This window comes from Protobothrops mucrosquamatus, unplaced genomic scaffold (genome assembly GCF_001527695.2).
Source record: "Protobothrops mucrosquamatus isolate PMUCROS unplaced genomic scaffold, P.Mucros_1.0 scaffold799, whole genome shotgun sequence".
NCBI classification, from domain to species: domain Eukaryota; kingdom Metazoa; phylum Chordata; class Lepidosauria; order Squamata; family Viperidae; genus Protobothrops; species Protobothrops mucrosquamatus.
This window is the reverse complement of record NW_015387065.1, coordinates 188,130-208,233: the sequence shown is the minus strand read 5'-3', so window position 1 is coordinate 208,233 and position 20,104 is coordinate 188,130. Positions and strand designations below refer to the sequence as shown.

Here is a 20,104-nt window from a genome sequence, read left to right as displayed (position 1 = left end):
GAGAGACCCTATACCAGGGATAGGCAACCTTGGTTCTTTTATGACTCGTGGACTTCAACTCCCAGAATTCCTGAGCCAGCATAGCATAGCTGGCTCAGCATAGCTGGCTCAGGAATTCTGGGAGTTGAAGTCCACAAGTCATAAAAGAGCCAAGGTTGCCTACTCCTGACCTATGCCATTCCAGACAAGTGGTTGTCTAGTCTCTTCTTAAAAACCTCCAGTGATGGAACCTCCACAACTTCTGGAGGCAAGCTGTTCCACTGGTTAATTGCACTCACTCTTAGGAAATTTCTCCTAAGTTCTAAGTTGCTTCTCTCCTTTAGTTTCCATCCATTTTCTTGTCTTGCCTTCTGGTGCTTTGGAAAAACTTTGTGTCTAAATCTTCGTGTCTTTTGGCATTAATGTTTCCTTGCAGTTCTTTGTATTCTCTGTGGATCTTGCTGGAAAAAACCACAATTGATCAGACTTAAGATTTTCTGCTGGATGGGGACAGTCCTGTGCCCATGTGCCAATAGGCCTGCATAAATGTTCTCTTGCCGTGTGGTAGGGGTTAAGTAGCCATTGCAGCATGTGCTAAAACTTTTATTTAGTATTTGAAGATGTGCTAAAATCTTAAGCATAAACACCCCAGGACGACGTTATGAAGGTGAGTGGGGAACAAAACTGAGGGTGAACGAGTTCCCGTAGCTGGGAAGGAAGGAAGGAACGGAAATCATGTGTTTGCTTTCCATCCTTGTGCAATGAGCAGTGAGGTTGTTCAAATTTATATAGAGTCTGTGTAAATACCAAGAAGAGCTGAGTCTTTATATTCTTTGAGTTCAATTGCCTCTTCACAGAACAGCCAACTCATAAGGGACTTCTGTTCCTGGTTAGAGCACTCCCTGGCCCTGTGTATAAAATTGTTGTTGTTCAGCCACTAAATTGTGCCCGACTCTTTGCAGCCCTGTAGACTACAGCACATCAGGCCCCTCTGGTCTCCCTGAGATTTCCCAAATTCATGTTTATTGCGTCGATGACACTATCTAACCATCTCCTCCTTTGCTGTCCCCTTCTCCTTTGGCCTTCAGTCTCTCCCAACATCATCAGGGTCTTTTCCAATGAATTCTTTCTTCTCGTTTGGTGGCCAAGATACTTGACCTTCAGCTTCCTTATCTGTCCTTCCAAAGAACAATCAGGATTGGTTTCGTTTAGGATTGATTGGTTTGATCTCCTTGCAGTCCAAGGAACTCTCAAGAGTCTTCTCCAACACCACAATTTGAAAGCACCACTTCTCCAGCATTCAGCCTTCCTTATAAGTGTACCACCAGTTTTGATCAGCAAATGGGTTAGATCAATGTTTTTTCAAACTTGGCAACTTTGAGATGAGTGGACTTCAACTCCCGGAAGACTCCAGATGTTGAAGTCCATACATCTTATGAGCACCAAATTCTGAAAACACTGGGTTAGATAAACCTTCCTCAAATTGGTGTCTTCCAGATGGGTTGGGACTGCTAATACCAGAATTCCCAATTCTCCTGGTCACCATCCATGAGGACTGGAGTTTCAAGACCTCTGGGGAAACAATTTAGGAAGGATAGATGGGAACTTGGGAAGCAGCAACCCACATCTGGAATTTGTGAGCCACTAGAAGCATAATAAAGTCCATGCTTGCTATCAAGACCAGCAAATGTTTGATTGCATTTTAATTAAGTATCAGTATTGTAATATCTCCATTATCATCAGAACAGAATAACAGTGTAGGAAGGACTTAGAGGTCTTCTAGTCCAACCCCCTGCTCAGGCAGGAAACCCTAGGGTTACGGTTATGTCACCATGAACTCAGAGAGCAAAATGGACACTGCCAACAAACTCGGAGTGCTTGGGTATGGTTAGGAGGGCACTGACTTTTCTAGCCTGCCCTATCTATGTTTCCTGGTAAAATACATGGGAAAATCCCATTGGAGGAAAATTCCACTTAGGGTTAGGGTTAGGTCACCATGAACATAAAAAAGCAAAATGGGTATCACCAACAAACTCGGAGTGCTTGGGTATGGTTAGGAGGGCACTGACTTTTCTAGCCTGCCCTATCTATGTTTCCTGGTAAAATACATGGGAGGAAAATTCCACTTGGGGCAGTGATGGCGAACCTTTTAGAGACCGAATGCCCGAACTGCAACCCAAAACCCACTTATGTATCGTCAGGTGCTGGGTGGGTGTGGCCCATTGGGTGGGAGTGGCTGCGGTGGTAACAGCAGACTGGATGGGACTAAAAAGTTCAATCAATCAATTCCAACTTTGCGAGATCTTTGTTTTTCCCACGAGAAGTTGAAATTGATTGATTGATTGAATCTCTTTTTTTTTTTGGGCACACAGCGGCGGAGGCCTAAAGCGAAAAGGTTTTATAAAACCCAGCTGAAGGCCTAGGACTGGGGCAACGGCACGTTGCTCTGCGTGCCACCGGTGGCATGCGTTCCATAGGTTCGCCACCCCGGCCCTATACCATTTCAGACAAATGGTTGTCCAATCTCTTCTTTAAAACGTCCAGTGTTGGAGCATTCACAACTTCTGGAGGCAAGTTGTTCCACTGATTAATTGTTCTAACTGTCAGGAAATTTCTCCTTCGTTCTAAGTTGCTTCTCTCCTTGATTAGTTTCCATCTCTTGCTTCTTGTCCTGCCTTCAGGCGCTTAGTAGCCTAGCACTGTGTTGGCTTTTTTGGCAGCTGCAGCACTCTCCTGGCTCATATTTAAGTGATTGTGCACTAGAACTCCAAGATCCCTCTCACAGTTAACTACTATTGAGCCAGGTACCACCTATATTATTATACCTGTGCATTTGCTTTTTCTTGCCTAGATATAGACCCATACTACATACGCACCTAGCCAACCTTAGTTGATTGAGAAAAGCTAAGCAAGGTCAGATCTGCTCAGTATTTGGATTGGAGAAGACCAGGAAGTCCCAGGGCAGGAGAGTAGATTGAAATGTTGAAAAACATCTCCGATCAAAACAAGGTCAAATTCCTTCCATATGTTGCTATACAAACTTTGTGGATGTGTCTCTGACGTCGGTCGGCAGCAGTTTTACTGCAGGGTGTTTTAGTCTCTGTTAGGTTTAGATATAGAAGCCACATGGAGAGATCCATCTTGAATAAACATTCCTTTTTAAGGTGATGTCTATTGCCACGTTCATCCATCATTTCCAAGTCCAAGCTGCTGGTTTACACCACATCGGTTTGTAAGGGGACATCGTATCCTTAAAGGCTGCCCAGCTCCTTGCTCATCAATAACTGCTTTATGAGAATTGACCCTGTCTTTGTCTTGATACAATAATTCTAAGTAGACCTCAACTGTTTTATTTTTGTGTCTCTTTATTGGGAATATGACTTTTGGTTTTCCCAGCTGTTCATAGAATTATACCTGCCGGCCCAGAATCCTGCAGTGGACTTCCAGGACTCTCTCTACTGTGCATTTGTTAGCACATCATCAATGGTTTATGTGTAATAATGAACATGTTAAATTTATAGATGTGTAAAAGTTCCTCTAGATTTATCGAATGAAGTTACACTTCCTCTTATCTGAAAGGACAGGGTGGGTCTCCTTTGGGGTCCAAATTCTCCTCGCCTACAAGCAGTTCTCGACTTATGAGCACGATTGAAAGTCCAAATTCTGTGGCTAAGCAACCCGGTTGTTAAATGAGTTGTGGCTGATTTTACAGCTTTTTTCCACCGTTGTTAAATGAATCAGTCGGTAATAGAGTGGATCTGCTTGTCGGAAGCCCCCGGGAAGGTCACGACCATGTGACCCCATGATGCTGCTACCATCATGAATACGTGGCAATTTCCAAGTGCCCAAATTCTGTTTAGGGATGCTGCAACTGTTGTACGTGTGAGGGCTGGTCATAAGCCACTTTTTTCTCAGTGCCATTGTAACAGTCATTAAACAAATGGTCATAAATTGAGGACTCCCTGTATTTTTCAAAAAGGGAGATCCAGAAATGACACTGTGCAACCTTTAAGGTTTTCAAGATCACTTCAGGATAACTTAGCGAGGCTTTTGCAAGTAGGTGACTCTCCACACAAACAGAAAAAGCAGCTTGCACAGCATAAGTAATAGCTGGAGAGAACAGCAGGGAACAACCATACAACAGACCATGATTTATAGTCTGCAGCGTCCTAATTCACAAACACACACTAAGCAAGAATTAAACAAATTACATCATCGCTTAGTTAATTGTGATCCCAGTCTTTGTGACTGATGTTTCTCTTTAATGTGCTTGGATTAGCTTTTGCGTTTTGCTACTTCTGCGCCATGTTCAAAACCTAGGATTCTTTGCAATTTGGGGGACAGCTAGCCTCTTTTCATTACATTTCAGCATGGGATCTGTGGCTTTTTTGCCTCAGAATGTTCAAGGAGACAGTGGTTTCCCTTCTTCTGTTCCAAAACTTGCAGTTTAATTTGGCTGCAGAGTGCATGTTTTCCTTCTGACGCTACTTCCGTGCCCCTGGGCCTTTTTTTCCACGCCTGAAGGACAGCACATCATCTCGTGTGACTCAACCTTACGAATCATGCTGGAAGCATGAAGCTGTCGCTTGATGCAACTAGGGTGGACTTCCCCACGACTTTTTCGGAGCCAACTTTGAGATGTTTCAGGGAAGAAAAATCCAGGGGGCTACAGCCAGTTTTAAATCATGACACTTTTTCCTTCTCTCCTTCGACTTCCTCAATCACGTGAAGTGACCGTGCTGCTTTGTGCTGCACCAGTGAGATCACACTTGAAATACTACATCCAGTTCCGGTCACCAAAATATAAGAGTTGAGATCCTAGAACAGGGGTAGGCAACCTTGGCTCTTTTATGACTCGTGGGCTTCAACTCCCAGAATTCCTGAGCCAGCCTGGCTCAGCTTGGAAACCTCTCCCTTTCCCCTCAGCATGGCTGGCTCAGGAATTCTGGGAGTTGAAGTCCACAAGTCATGAAGGGGCCAAAGTTTCCCTCATGCTGGCTCAGGAATTCTGGGAGTTGAAGTCCACGAGTCAAAAAGAGCCAAGGTTGCCTACCCCTTAACTAGACAGCCATTTGTCTGGAATGGTATAGGGTTTCCTGCCATGGGCAGAGCGTTGGACTAGAAGACCTCCAAAGTCCCTTCCAATCCTATTATTTTACGTTCTCTATTTTCTCTTCTTTCCTTCTGTTCCACTCGCCAGCTTTCTTTAAGAGAAGGGTCATGGGAGCAAAACAACCCCTTTCTCCTAATTTGGCTCCTCTTTGGAACCATTTGGAACCATAGTAATCACTTTTGAAAAGACTGACAGCTTTTCCGTCATTCTTGGCTCACTGGACCAAATTCCACTTGCTTATCAAAAGCCCTGCTGCCAAGGAACAAAGCCGGGCACTTAAACAAAACTGGCACCAGACATGAAGGCCAGAAAACAACAGCAAGAGCCTGAATAACACATTTTTGGAATAGTTGACCCAGCTTTGAGGACTAGGCTTTAAATGTGTTACTCAGGAGCTCACTGTTGCTTTTCAGTTTCCGTAGAACATAGAATAATAGGGCTGGAAGGAACCTTGGAGGTCTTCTAGTCCAACCCCCTCTGGTGCCAGGTTTATTTAAGTATCTGCTTCAGCATATGAGTGGTCAAGTGCTCAACACTAGGGCTTTTGGTAAAACTGTGGGATTTGATCCAATGAACCAAGAATGGCTTTGACCCTGGAGATTTTTCTGCCTTCTTTGGGCTGGTAGAAGGAGGACAACTAGAGTGCCTGGCATTAGGGATCAAGCTCTTAGTTCTGTCTGGCTGTTCAATCAGGGCATCTACATTTAATGGAATGATTTGGGAATGCCCAGGCATAAATGGTTGATCCAGCACATGATGGACTTCCTTCCTTCCTTCCTTCCTTCCTTCCTTCCTTCCTTCCTTCCTTCCTTCCTTCTTAAAGATTGTGATTGGGGCATGATTCTAACTGGTGGTTGATTTTATTTCTTGCCCTTTTTCTGGACAGATGTTTTATTGTATTATTGAAGCACTTTTGTGAGTTTTGAAACTGAGTCAGGTGTGCAAAAGGCCATGCAGATCATTGTGAAGTGGATTAAATGTCAGAGCAACCAACATGGCACTACAAACTGTAGTTTCTTTTTACACCAAGTGAAGCATTCGCTTTCAAAAGGGAAAAAAAATTGACCCAGAGGTTGATTCTTTAGTGCTATTTTTGAAATAGGTAGTTTGTGGAGCTGCATGTAGTTGGCTGGTTTTGATTTTGCTGTTGTTGTTTATTTTGCATTCTACTTCCTCAGTGAAGTGTCAACGGGTTCTCTGTAGGTTAAAAGTTGTGATCTCTTGTTAAAAATCAAGGGCAAACTTGATCTTGCAAGTTGCCATTCTGGCACAGTTGCTCCTCAATTTTTGCAATTTCTGCTTGGTGTAATACTTTGCCCATCAGATGACTTCCGTACTTGGAAGAATGATTAAACCAAGCGGTGGTTGAACATTCCACGTGCAGGCAATAACCCTGCCAGTTCCCACCATGGAAACAGAGGTGATTAAAAATGCTCCTATTTTAAACTAATTGGCCCGTTTCACTATATGCAAACCAGATGCAAAGACGCTGGTTTAAGCTGTGGTCTGTTCAAACAGATTTAAGAGTGTTTTGCCATGATAAACTATCTTATGACATTTAGTTGTGGTGTATGCATTTCTTTGGTATGTATGTTTTTGGGTGTTTGGGTGTTAAAAATATTGATTAGCTTGGATTGAGAATGCGGTTTAGATGCTCAGCCTTTAAACCGGTTTTAAGTCTGCCATATGAATATATAGGTAGTCCTCAACTTATGACCACTATTGAGACCAGAATTTTCTTTGCTAGGCAAGGCGGTTGTTAAGGGATCATGCCTGCTTTTACAACCTTTTTTTTACCATAGTTGTTAAGTGAATCATAAAGTTATTAAGGAAATCTGGCATTCCTCACTGACTTTGTTTATCAGAAGCTGGCTAAGAAGGTCAAAAATGCGATCACACAGCCTTAGGAAGTTACAACTTCATAAATACCTTCCAAATTCAGGCCAAGTCCCTGAATTTGATCATGGGATTGCAGAGATGCTGCGACGGTCATAAGTCAAAAACGTTTGGTGCCATTGTAACTTGGAACGGTCGTTAAACGAATGATTGTAAGTCAAGGACTACCTGAATAGTGTTGGGTCTACAAAACTTCTATTAATCCATAAAGAACACACAGGACCTTAAATTTAGGGCCCGAATTGAAATATTAGAAGTATTACATTTTGATATTTTTTTTTTAATTTCTGGTGCATTAACTTATTTTTCTCTCTCTTCCCCCCCCCCCCCTTTACAGTAATTGAAGACCTGCACTTCATGGAAGAAGGAGACATCTCTGTGTTGACCAGCAAACATCCAAGCCCTCATGGATTCTGAGCACTCTGTTGCTGACCAGTAGCTGGAGAAGTGGGATGTTTACGTGGAAGTGTCTTATTTTTGGGGCTGTGCTGGTCATAGCCACACTGTCCACTGCAAGACCAGCGCAAACCCTGCCAGAGCAAGGTAGGCAGATCACCTGGTTTATTCGTGTCCATTATTTTTTCCCCGTTCTTACGTGTTCTACGGCCGTGATGTTGGTTAACGGGAATTCTCCGCCAAACATAGACCCAGAAGAACCGAATGTAAACTCTCATAATTTCTCACCAGGCACAATATTTTATTGGGTGTGTATTACAGTATATCAGTCCAAGATATTTTCTTCACCAGAGGGGAGGGGGGGGGAAATGGTCTCTCTTCCTCCGTTCTCATTCATGAAACCTGGCAGAAAGCTGGTTTGCTCTTGTACGTTCTCTACTGGCTGTGTGACCTGTGCAGGATTGAGCATGTGAGATAATTCAAGGAAACCTGGTTCTTTGGTATTTACAAATCTCCAAACTGAAGCAAGAGGGTTAGGGAGAAAGTTAAAAAAAAGAAAAATCAAGATGGCAGTCAATAGTGTATAATCCAGGGGTAGGCAACCTTGGCTCTTTTATGACTCGTGGACTTCAACGCCCAGAATTCCTGAGCCAGCTTGGCTGGCTCAGGAATTCTGGGAGTTGAAGTCCACGAGTCATAAAAGAGCCAAGGTTGCCTACCCCTGGTGTAATCAAAGACATTATCTTGACTCTTTTGTCCCTCCTCACTAAATCAAGCCTAACATTTTACGAGCGATTGCAGAGTTCATTTTATATGCTGCTGCTCATAATAGGTTGTCTGTCTGCACAGACAAATGCCTTTCCCAAGTGACGCTATTGATCTGCATTCACGTAACACACTCTAGTTCTTATCAAATATAAAGATTTGGTTTCCAAAATGTACGATGCAGTAAAAATGATCTTATAGTTTAAGATGAACTGATCCTCACTATAGGCCATATTATAGTTTGTGAGGGAAAGGGACCGGCAGAGCCTGGGGGCAGAGTGAAAAAGGGGATCAGCCTAGCATTCTTAGATAGTCACAAGCAAATGAAGTCCAATCCCCTTTGAATCCTGTTGGCCCTTATCTAACTGTAACCAGATGTTGACTGTTGGTTGAAAAGATTCCTTTGTAGGGGATTTAGCAATAAATCAGTTTAATTGAACCTTCTTGTGTGGACCTGGCCTTTCACACCTGGCAGTTTATTCAATAGACCACAACTGTCGGAATTCAGACAACGTGCTAAGTTGCTATGGCTTACAAACCGTGTTAGTTGAGTCCGTACAGCATGTCAATCCAACATCAAAACCCCCAGTTTACAGTGTATGAATCACCAAAACAATCTATCCCAATGCACTGGCACGTTTAATAAAGACATTGTCATACAATGCCATGTCCAAACAAATAATCCAGGCTTTTGATGATGGCCTGATTCATGTAGTATGCTACGACAATGGCTACATTCTCACAACCTACTCATCGACAAAAGACCCAACTCCGTTTTTACGTGTGGCCTTCTCCCTGTATGTCCCATTTATGGTTTGAAATGATTGCTTTTCTTCTCAGGCAATAATTCTGTAAGATTTTATGTCAGAAGCTGGCAACAGATGGATGATGTTACTGTACAAGAGAATTATCCCAAGGTGCCAGAAGAAGGTTAAAGCTGAAAATTATGAGCTAGAATAAATAGTCTTTCATGTTGAAGCCGGTGGTTAGATCAGAAGCCAGCCAAAGTTATTTGTGCTTTTGATCAGACAAGGACAGGGAACCAGTTTCGTTTATTTGTACTTCAAAGCTATCACCCTGATGTGAAGCCATCTTGCACATCTGTATTCTTTTCTATTATTTGAAGCCTATGAAGGCCTGTCTCAATATTTATCCGCTGTCCTTTTGGCTGCAGCATTCTTCCACCCACCTGCAAAAGGACATTTTCTCATGGCAGTTGCAAAAATTAAAAACACCTCGTGAACTGAAAGCATGTTTGAGCCTCAGGCAGCATTCCACATTAGCTTATCAAAACAAAAAGGCAGACTTTGAATGATTAATTGCCGAGCTCCTTATCATCCAAAACAATCTGTTAATCCTTTCTAAAGAGTAATCTGCACTAGATTCACAAGCAGCCTGGGTAAATGTTCAGAAAACTGGAAAAGAAATAGGAAAGTTAACAGCACACTAGCAGTTACTGAAAGATAACTAGAAGAATGACGTCTAAGACAGTGGTTCTCAACCTTTTTAATGCCGCGACCCCAACCGGTCGTAAGTCGAGGACTAAACCGGTCGTAAGTCGAGGACTAAACCGGTTGTAAGTCGAGGACTTTCCCTGCCCGGGAGCGCCGCGCATGCGTGGTTCCGCCCCCTGCACTGGCCGAGGCGTAGCTGGCAAGCGGCAGAGACGGAGCAGGCCGACCACCAGCTGGCCCAGCCCAAGGGAGGTAAGGCACCCGCCGGAAAAGGGGGAAAAATGGCGGACAGCCTTGCTTGGCGACCCCTGTGAAATGGTCGATCGACCCCAAATAGGGTCCCGACCCACAGGTTGAGAACCGCTGGTCTAAGAGGAAAGCTTGTCCCATTTCTTTTATCAATCTCTCCCAGATGAAAAGTGTCATTTTGCTAAATATGCGACAGTTAGTTTCCAGGGTCATAATACAATTTGTGGGCTAATATTTTAGAGGAATGAAGGTAAATATAAGTGTCCCAGGATAATGTTGCAAGATCCGGCCGTCAACACTTTAATCAACACCTAAAAGCTATACACAGTCAGAAACCCATATAAATAAAATGCGTAGAACAGCCCAAGGCACATATTCTAGAGAGAGAGAGAAATTCCCTAATGATGGGCTCTAGCACAAGCCCCAAAGCTTGGAAGAATAAACCCTTGGTCCTGGTGACCGACTCAGACTGGATCCTGCTAATATTTTAATTACGGGAGGCAACAAAAATGGGGTTTTTTGCATTTTCCTGGATGGAATTGCGCAATCCCAGAGGGACAGTGGAACATCTGAATGGTGCCTTTCTTTATTTCAGTTAGAGAAACATCGCTATTCCACAAAAACTAATCTTAATTGGATCGCAGTTACAAAAAGTTCTCTACCTTTAGATTCTGGGATGGACGCAGGGCCTTTTTTCTCATAGAACGCCCAGAACGGAGTTCCGGCACCTTTTTTGGGTGGAACCTTGTCGGGTAGGCAAGGCGGGTTGTTGTATGACGTGTGTGAGTTCCGGCACCTTTTTTTTTTTTTTTTTAGAAAAAAAGCACTGGATGGACGTATTTAGGTAGGTTTCAGGATACGAACGCCAACAATACAGAGAGGCAGGGAGAAGGCTGCATCCTTCATCCCTAAAGGCTGAGCCTCCATGCCTCCTGTGGTTAACCTTCAGCTTTATGGAAATGGCAAATTAGCTGCTTTGCAGTTTTGCCTCCAGCAGAGCGAACAGCATGTGGCTGGCGCTTTATTCATTAGACACCGACTCAGCTTGATATAAATGCCCAACCATGATTTATTATGGCCTATGATAGTCTTTGGCGATCACAGAATTAAGCATCTCTGTATTAAAATCCACCTGAGGTCCATGTGATGTCTTTGAATGTTGACTCAAGCGCAGGGGTTCTCAACCTTGGCAACTTTAAGACTTGTGGACTTCAACTCCCAGAATTCCTCAGCCAGCAAAATTGGCTGAGGAATTCTGGGAGTTGAAGTCCACAAGTCTTAAAGTTGCCAAGGCTGAGAACCCCTGACTCAAGGGGACAGGATTTGCAGACCGAGACATGCACATCAGGAGGGCGTTTGATTGTAGAAGACTGTTATAGCTTTTGCACTCTATGGAATCCATTCTCCGCCTTGGTAATTCCTTCCTAAAATTTGACGATTTCTTCCTAAAATAAAGAAAAAAGTATTCACGTGCAATGGTATTTAGGCTGCTCAAATTCCCAAAGCCTTCAGACAAAATTAAAACAAAATGGAAGCAGTGTGTGGACTTGCCAACCATGCAGAGATATCCTCACCAGTTGTATCCTGTCACTGAGATACCAATTGATCCACCTGTTCCTTGATTGACAGTGTAGGTATTTAGAATCGAAGCTCAAGATTCTAGATAAGGGAAATATATGAACATCTCCTTATGCTCTCAGATATATCATAACCTTGACTAACGTGGATTTTTTTTTACATGCATGGATTATTTGGATTGTAACTGAAAGAAAGTTGAATCTTCAAATCAGACCCTTTTAAAGGAAATTAGAGCTAATAGAACAGCACTTCAAAAACCAGGAATTCAAATAGGTATAGAAGCAGCAGTCTATCCTCATATTCTTTTGATGGCTATAAAGTTGATAAGTAAAGCAAGCTGGGAGAAATGTGGTAGTTTTCATTGGCAGCTTGTTTTTCAGAAATGAGTCAGTGTGAAGTTTACAGATGGGCTCGTTGAATCTGGAGCTGAATGCAAACCTTGACAAGAGACCCTCCCTAACTTTAGATGTAAACTACTATTCATGGGTAAACTGAAGTTTATACTTTCAGAGTATAGTTAATAGCTCAGAGTGCACAAGTTTGGGGTTTGTTTTGTTTGGCTTATTGGTCTCTTTGAATCAGGGCTGACACCTGATGACTGCTTGGACAAGATTTCTGACAAGGTTTCAGAAGTGGTTTACCATTGCTTACTTCTTAGAGCTGAGAGATAGTAACGGGCCCAAAATTACCCAACTGGTTTTGTGCCTAGCTAGAACTCTCAGTTTCTATCTCAGCCCCTTAATCACTGTACCAAGCTGGCTGTCTTAATTGCCTACAAAGGTGTGTGAAAATTTCCATGCTGATCCTCCGAGGGAGCATAACATAGAACATAGAATTATTGGGCTAGGAGGGATCTCGGAGGTCTTCTAGTCAACCCTCTTACTCAAGGCAGGAGCCTTACACCACCCCACTCAAATGGTTGTCCAATCTATTTTTGAAAACCTCCAGGGATGGAGCACCCAGGACTGTGGGAGGCTACCTGTTCCATTGATTAATTGTCAGAAAATTGTGATCTCTTTATTCCACCCATTAACATAACTCGATAAGGAAATTAGCCCAAAGGTTAGATACTGAACAGAACTGCAATTAATTATTTTTCCCATACCTCAATCACAGATAAGATTGAAGGATAGGCGCAGCTCTTTCTGCATTGTGTCAATATTAGCTGGATTCTTGAACCTGGGTATATTCTCTTTTAATAGGGTTATTTTTTAACTGCATTGATTTATTAAGTTATATTTTTAGCATCCCATAAGTGAGTTTGATTTTACAGGTCACTTGAGTATGCCTAGATAGTGTTTAGTTTTTCGGAGATAGGTTAGGAAAAAATGTTTTTAAAGTGTTTACACATCTGGCTATTTTTTTTTCCATACCAGTACAAAGTATATATAGGTCAGAGTTGGTTCTTGTTGGTTCTTGGCATTCACAAACTCAATCCAACCAAGATCAAAAACACCAAGAACCTAATGGACCAATGTTTCTCAACTTTGGAAGCGTTCAGAAATGTGGACTTCAACTCCCAGAATTCTCTTCACGGCTGACTGGAGAATTCTGGGTGCTGAAGTCCACATATCATAAAGTTCTCAAGGTTGAGAAACACTGACATAGACTGATCCCTGTATCTCCCAAAAATCAGTTTCTGGGGTCTAAACACATTTATTGGATGATGTCAGCCATCTGGTTGACTCTTTCCACCAATTTTTGTGGGAATTTTTCAAACTGGAAAAAATAGATGTGATTGGCTCAGGAAGCCGTAACCAATCCACTTGTCAGCTTTTTGAGGCCAAAAAATAGTTTGAAATAATTGCATAATCGAAAAAAACGATTTGGTTTGCTGTCCAAAGTGAGTGGTACAACCTAGGGGAGTCCCTGGGAACCATACATTTTTGTTATTGTGCATGTGGCCATAACATGCTCCATTTGATTTCAGTTAGCATATTGTTTGGCCAAATGTGGCACTGTCAACAAGCCATAGTTAGATTCAACCTGGTCTTGTTGCTGTGTGAAATCTGTGAATGGTAGCTGAGGACGAGACCCAACCTTGAAATCCTTCTAGAAGTCTATCAAAACAGGCTGGGGGATCTTAAGGAAATAATGGCGGCCTCGTTGCCTGTTAACAATGAATCCTCTCTCCTAGGCTTTTCAATAACAACGCTGATGTTTTTAATTGCAGAGCGGTTTTGTTTATTTTATATTCTCCTTTTATTGCGCACCAATCCTGAGTCAGATTTTCTGAGATGGGTGGCTATAGGAAATACGACGAAGCAAATGAATAAATTAAAGGCAAATAAAACATTGGTAGAGATTCACTTTCCAGTCTTTTCGGGGCAGATTTTTGTGTCAAGTATGCATTGGGGAGGGGGACAGGGGTGCTGTTTTCGTTTGGGTATTTTGCAAACTTGAGCCGGGGCACACATGAAATCTAAGGAGGGCAGGAATTTGGCTCAGCTGAGGGGTGTGTAGAAGCCGGGCTGAGGGACCGAGAGAGAATCGGTGACCGGCTGATTTTGTTTGATGCTGTGATTAATTACTAGGCTGTGGTCCAGGGGAGATGGGAGATGGAAAGAGAAGAAAGCAGTTACTGAACAACCAGGAGGTCAAAGGTCATGCCTAGCAGCTGGGGCATGTTTTTACAACTCCTTTTCCTAGGGGGGGGGGAAGCAAAAGTATTGCATTTTCCTCCCTGGCTCCAGCCTTGCAAACAAAGGAAAGACCCCCCCCTACCCTCTGGCATATAGTCTCTCCCCCACCCCAGCCCCCCACCCATTAAAAATAACTCTTGAGTGACAACAGGCTCAATTTAAGCTTGAAAAATCCAATCTGCCAAAAGATTTATTGCTAACTTTTGCCCAAACTATATAAGGGGGGGTAGGTAGAGTGGGGCCAGAAGAGGGAATGCAGGTACCTTAAAAAAAAAAAAAAAACCCAATGCATCATACCAAGATGAAAATGAATGAGCCAATTAGCTAGGTAAGGTTTCCTCCATCTCTGCTGACGATTTTGTTTAGGGCATTTTTTAAGTATCTGTGCAGGCTACTCTTTCGGATCTCTGTAGCATTTGACAAATGACGGTGCTATCTGTTCAGTCCTGTCCCCAATTCTATGGACATATTTCTCTCCACATTTTTCCCGATCTGTAGAGCTTCTTAGAGTTGTTTTACCAGGGCTTTTTTTCTCATAGAACGCCCAGAATGGAGTTCTGGCACCTTTTTGGGATGGAACCTTATAGGGTAGGCAAGGCGGGTTGTATGACGTGTGTGAGTTCTGGCACCTTTTTTCTTTACAAAAAAACCACTGTTTTTTACCCTCTGGCTGATGTGGGCTTTGATGGTGTCTAGCTGTTATGTTTTTTGGGCAGCCTCGTTTCCTTTTACCACTGACCCTTCCAGGCATAGCTGACTTTTCCAGTAAGTTTGATCACACGACGTGGCCGAAATAATTAAGGTGGAATTTTGTGGGTTTTTTGCCTTCCAGCGATATGACTGGCTTTATATGCTCCAATATTTGCTGGATTGTTACCTCTGCTGAATCGGCAGGTGCCTTCTCCAACAACAGAGCTCAAACAAGTAATCTTTCCTCCCGTTTCCTAATTTCTTTCTTCCTAATTTTTTTCATGGCCCAATGTTGGGTCTGATTTACCTGGCCAACAGAGAAAGCTTGAGGGAGACATGGTAACGTCTTCCAATACTTGAGGGGCTGTCACAGAGAAGATTTAGTCTCCAAAGCACCCCAGGGCAAGACAAGAAGCGATGGATAGAAACTAATCAAGGAGAGAACTAACGCAGAACTAAGGAAAACATTTCCTGGCGGTGAGAACGATTAACCAGTGGAATGGCTTGCCTTCAGAGGTTGTGGGTGCTCCAACAGTGGAGGTTTTCAAGACAAGACTGAACAGCCCATTTGTCTGGGATTTTATAAGGACTCCTGTCAAGGTCCCTCCCAGCTTTAGTATTTTATGATTACAGTGGTACCTTGGTTCTCAACTGCTTTGAAACTCATCAAATTTGGTACCCAGTACATTTTGATGCAAAAAAAATCTGTCCCGTTACTCATTGTTTGTTTGGTACTCCATGCACAAGCTAGAACTTGTCATGGTCAGCTGCCTTGTGACTCACTACGTTATTCCTTATGGGGAAAATGTGTTTGGTACTCATCGTTTTTGCTACTCATCCCTTGTCCTGGAACCAATTCACAACGAGTACTGAGGTATCACTGTATATAAATAACTGTAGTTTATTCTGCCTGGTTTGTTCAGCCCATGCAGAGGTGTTGGGGTGCCCTCAAATGATACTGAACCCAGAATTGCAGCTATACTGGGGGTTTCAATACACACCTGTATGCCTTAACTCTAGAGAGAGAACAGATGGTACTCTTCCTTACAGTCTCTCTGAGGGCAGACAACTCTTTTTCAGAACCTTCAATTATTGAAAAATTTAGGAAGTCCCTTGAGCTTTGATCTGGGAGGGGTGGGTTTTTTTTGGGGGGAGGTAAGATTTACAGGTTTCACATTCAACTTCTGTTCTCTCTATCCACTGAATTCTGAACAGCCAACCCTTTTTAAGCTGAGTGGATCTTGCGCGTTGTTATTATTATTGGTGTGCAATACACTTATAGAAAATTGGATCGATTAATTAAACGAGGGACAGCCGGTTAAATTAGCCTTGGATGAGTCAGACATTGTGCATTTCAAATTGGGGATTTTATTGCAAAACGTTTCCAAGGTACAAAGATTGCTGCACGAAGACCTGGTCAAAGATAATTGAGAAATATTCACTATTTCCCTCCCCACCCCCTCTCCGAAAAGGAATGCTGGCTAAAAGATGATTATTTGAACTGAAAGGCAACATCCTCTTGGCCTGGAAATCTGAGACTGTGTGGAGCCTGGCAGGCGTTCTCAGTGCCAAGGAGCTGATTTTGGTGGGTCTCGTCCCTGCTAAGCTCAGTGTTCCCAAATCTCTCTAATTCTCGCCCACAAACCAAAACCCGAGGATTACTTGTTAAAATAGCATCCTGCTGCTATGCTAAACCTGAAAGTGGACAGGCCACGCTTAGTAAGGAAGCCACTGTTTTTCCCTTTTAAATTGGAATTCAGGATGAAGTCTATATGAAAAGCCCCAGTGCTATCCTGCTGTCTCTGCCTCAAGGGACATGATGTGAAGAAATGGGAGGCCTGAGCAAAGGCATTCATAGAACATAGAATAATAGAGTTGGAAGGGCTTTTAGAGGTCTCCTAGTCCAACCCCCTGCTCAAGCAGGATACTCTTACAGAATAGCAGAGTTGCCAGGGACCTTGGAGATCTTCTAGTCCAACCCCCTGCTCAAGCAGGAGACCCTACGCCATTCCAGACAAACGGCTGTCCAGTCTCTTCTTGAAAACTTCCAGTGTTGGAGCATTCACCGCTTCTGGAGGCAGGTTGTTCCACTGATTAATTGTTCTAACTGTCAGGAAGTTTCTCCTTAGTTCTAGGTTGCTTCTCTCCTTGATCAGTTTCCATCCGTTGCTTCTCGTCCTGCCTTCAGGTGCCTTGGAGAATAGCTTGACTCCCTCTTCTTTGTGGCATCCCCTGAGATATTGAAACTCCACATCGGTATAAATTGAAACATGAATTAAGACTTTAAACTTTAAAGCAAGTTTTAGGCAGCTGAACCCATACAACCCACTTCAAATTCCGGATCCTTTGTACCGATTTAGAAAACTCATGTTTACGTATCATGTGTACCTCAATGTCATAAATATTATATAAATCCATACTGTAAAGAAAAAGAATTATATCCTAAAAAAATTCCAGCGTCTACAAATTATTGAAATGATCCATTGTGCTTACTGCTTTACGTCATCTTTGGTTTAATATGATTTAAATGTGAAATTTAAGGATGCCAAAGATCTGGAACTGTCTTTACTACGTAGGGACATCTATAAAGTAGTACTCATGACAGCAAATCATTCTCCTCTATTCCATTCTTGCCAAACCAAATTCCCTTTTTCCAACGTTGCTATGAATCCAGCTTTTCTTCAGCATTTTTCAGCTCAAGAGGCCTACAGAACAGTCTGTACTATGCTACCATAGAGTAAATAAAGAATTCCGTACAATAAATCAGCCAAAAGAACAGGATGAAATGACCATCATACAGACACAGGTCACCATAAATAAAAGTCTTCCCAAAGTGCGGAGGGATTAAGAGAATTCTGGCCAAGTCTCCCATATCAGGTTTTGTTTGGGTTTTTTTGTAGTTACGGCGGCAATAGAGAAGAAAAGGAGAGGAAAACCTAATACTTTTCCCCTCAGTGTGACTGCTGAGCATTCGTTCTGCTGGAAGGATTGAAATATGGAACATGTTATATAATAATAATAATAACAACAACAAGAAGAACAACTTTAATTGTCACTTTAAATGTACACCAATCGGCATACACCAAAATGAAATTTCATTGCATACAGCTCTCAAGGGCCACCACCTCCGATATACACTCCTTGTTCGTGGCCAGCTCAAGTTTCAGGACGTCCATTTTAGTCTCTAGGGAGCGAAGGATGGCCAATAGGCCAGATGGAAAGGGAGCTCCATGTGGATATATATCTTTCGCTCCCTAGACTCACATTTATGACAGTTGCAGTTCCTGGGGGTCACATGATCACCTTTTGTGACCCTCTAACACAGGGGTCCTCAACTTGGCAACTTTAAGACTTGCGGACTTCAACTAGGAGTTGAAGTCCGCAAGTCTTAAAGTTGCCAAGGTTGAGGACCCCTGCTCTAACAAGCAAAGTCAATGGGGAAGCCAGATTTACTTAACAACCGTGCTACTAACTTAACCACTGCAGTGATTCCCTTAACAACTGTGGCAAGGGAGTCATAAAGTGGGCCAAAACTCCCTTAGCAACTGTCTTGCTTAGCAACAGAAATGTTGGACTCAGTTTGGGTGGTGATTTGAGGACTACCTGCATTAAACACAGCCATTAGAAAGCAGGAGAACATTATCTTGTCATGTGTCAGAAACCGTTCAAAAGGAGCCCGGCTCTTTTGATCACGTGTTGCAAGGCAGCGTGTCTAAATGCAAAAGAGCTCATGGTAGGTCCACATTCCCCAACCTGATGCTCTCCAGATGCGTTGTGAGTTCAGGGAGCACCATCTTGGCCCATCCAGAGTCAAGAGAGTGGAATGGCTTCCCTGTAATCAGTTGTGAAATGAGGCGATTCAGAGGAGGAACGTAAGGGCCTCCAGGTGCATGGAAGAGGGACGATGGACCTCTGATTCCCTCCCTTCTCGTAGCTGACTCACATCACAGGAGACTTGGTGGTGCAGTGGTTGGAATGTAGCATTGCAGGCAGACGTTGCCCACTGCCAGGAATTCGATCCTGTCTGGCTCAAGGTTGACTCAGCCTTCCATCCTTCTGAGGTCGGTAAAATAAGAGCCCAGGTTATTGAGGGCAATAGGCAAATTCTGTACACCGCATAGAGAATGCTGTAAAGCACTATGGAGAAGTATATAAGTCTAGGGCAGGGATAGGCAACCTTGGCTCTTTTATGACTGGTGGACTTCAACTCCCAGAATTCCTGAGCCAGCCTGGCTCAGCTTGGAAACCTCTCCCTTTCCCCTCAGCGTGGCTGGCTCAGGAATTCTGGGAGTTGAAGTCCACGAGTCATAAAAGAGCCCAAGGTTGCCTACCCCTGGTCTAGGTGCTATTGCTGTCTGAACCACCCTCATCCAACTGGGCTTGTAGCTTTCATTCTGATCCAGCGATCGCCATCTTCCGATTGCAGTGAACACAACTAGTTGTTCTCCCCCCCCCCCTGTTGCATATTTGAGGGCGTTGAATGTCTTTGTTAACTCTTGGCTTTAATAAGCTGGAAAACTTAGTGCTGGGTTGGGGTCCTGATTTGGGAGGAAGAAGTCCTTTAGGGAACGGATAAGGAGCATCAGTAGCTGTTGCCCACCGCTACCCCTCCCACCACTGAGACTTTGCCAAAATAAGAAACAGGCGTTGCACATGGGTTCTGTGCAGCCGGATGAAGAGAAAGCGATGGCTAATACCTTTGGCGCACCACCCCGGCAAAACTGATCCTTGCCAGCCTTCAGGAAAGGCCAATTAGAAGGGGGTTCCCCTCCACCTCTTCCTCTCCCCCAACCCCAGATAAAAAGAGACTGGTCCCCAGAGGCCCAACTAAGCACTTCCTGTTGGGATTAAGGGATCTGGGGTGGCTGTGTGTGTACATGCGCACGAATGCACACACACTTTCTCTCTCTCTCTCTCTCTCTTTTCAGGAAATACCTTTAGTAAGCCCTGGCGGTGTTTCTATGGCAACCGCAGAGGGGACCTGCTGATCTCAGCCATTCAGGGTTTTTTTTATTGTTCTGGGCTCCCTTTTGTGGCTCTGCATCCACAGGGCTGGCCAATAACTACCATTTGCCCTTTGGGGGGAAAGGCTCTGAATGCAAATGTGATTTAAAAAGAAAAACAAAACAAGAAAACATTCAGAGGGACTCACCCTGCACAGGACCGATTGCGTGCAACACCTCCCCTCTCTCTATTTAGGGTCCCCTCTGAGTATCCAACCAGTAAAAGTTAATCCAGCTGCTGTTCTCCTCCTCCCACGTGGGAGGAGGGCTTGGGAAAGCAGGAAGCAGAAGAAGAAGAACTACTTCCTCCTCTTCCTCTTCCTCCTCCTCCTCCTCCTC

The 20,104-nt window shown here is 43.5% G+C and overlaps 1 protein-coding gene across 1 annotated transcript in view; it reads left to right on the top strand.

Moving 5' to 3' along the window:
- The first annotated feature begins 7,440 nt into the window (after positions 1-7,440).
- FGFR1 (fibroblast growth factor receptor 1) overlaps positions 7,441-20,104 on the top strand; it is a 57,370-nt gene continuing 44,706 nt past the window's right edge. Inside the window, 2 exon segments of the mRNA XM_029284657.1 lie at positions 7,441-7,531; positions 15,978-15,996. Coding sequence (XP_029140490.1) covers positions 7,441-7,531; positions 15,978-15,996 — 110 coding nt within the window.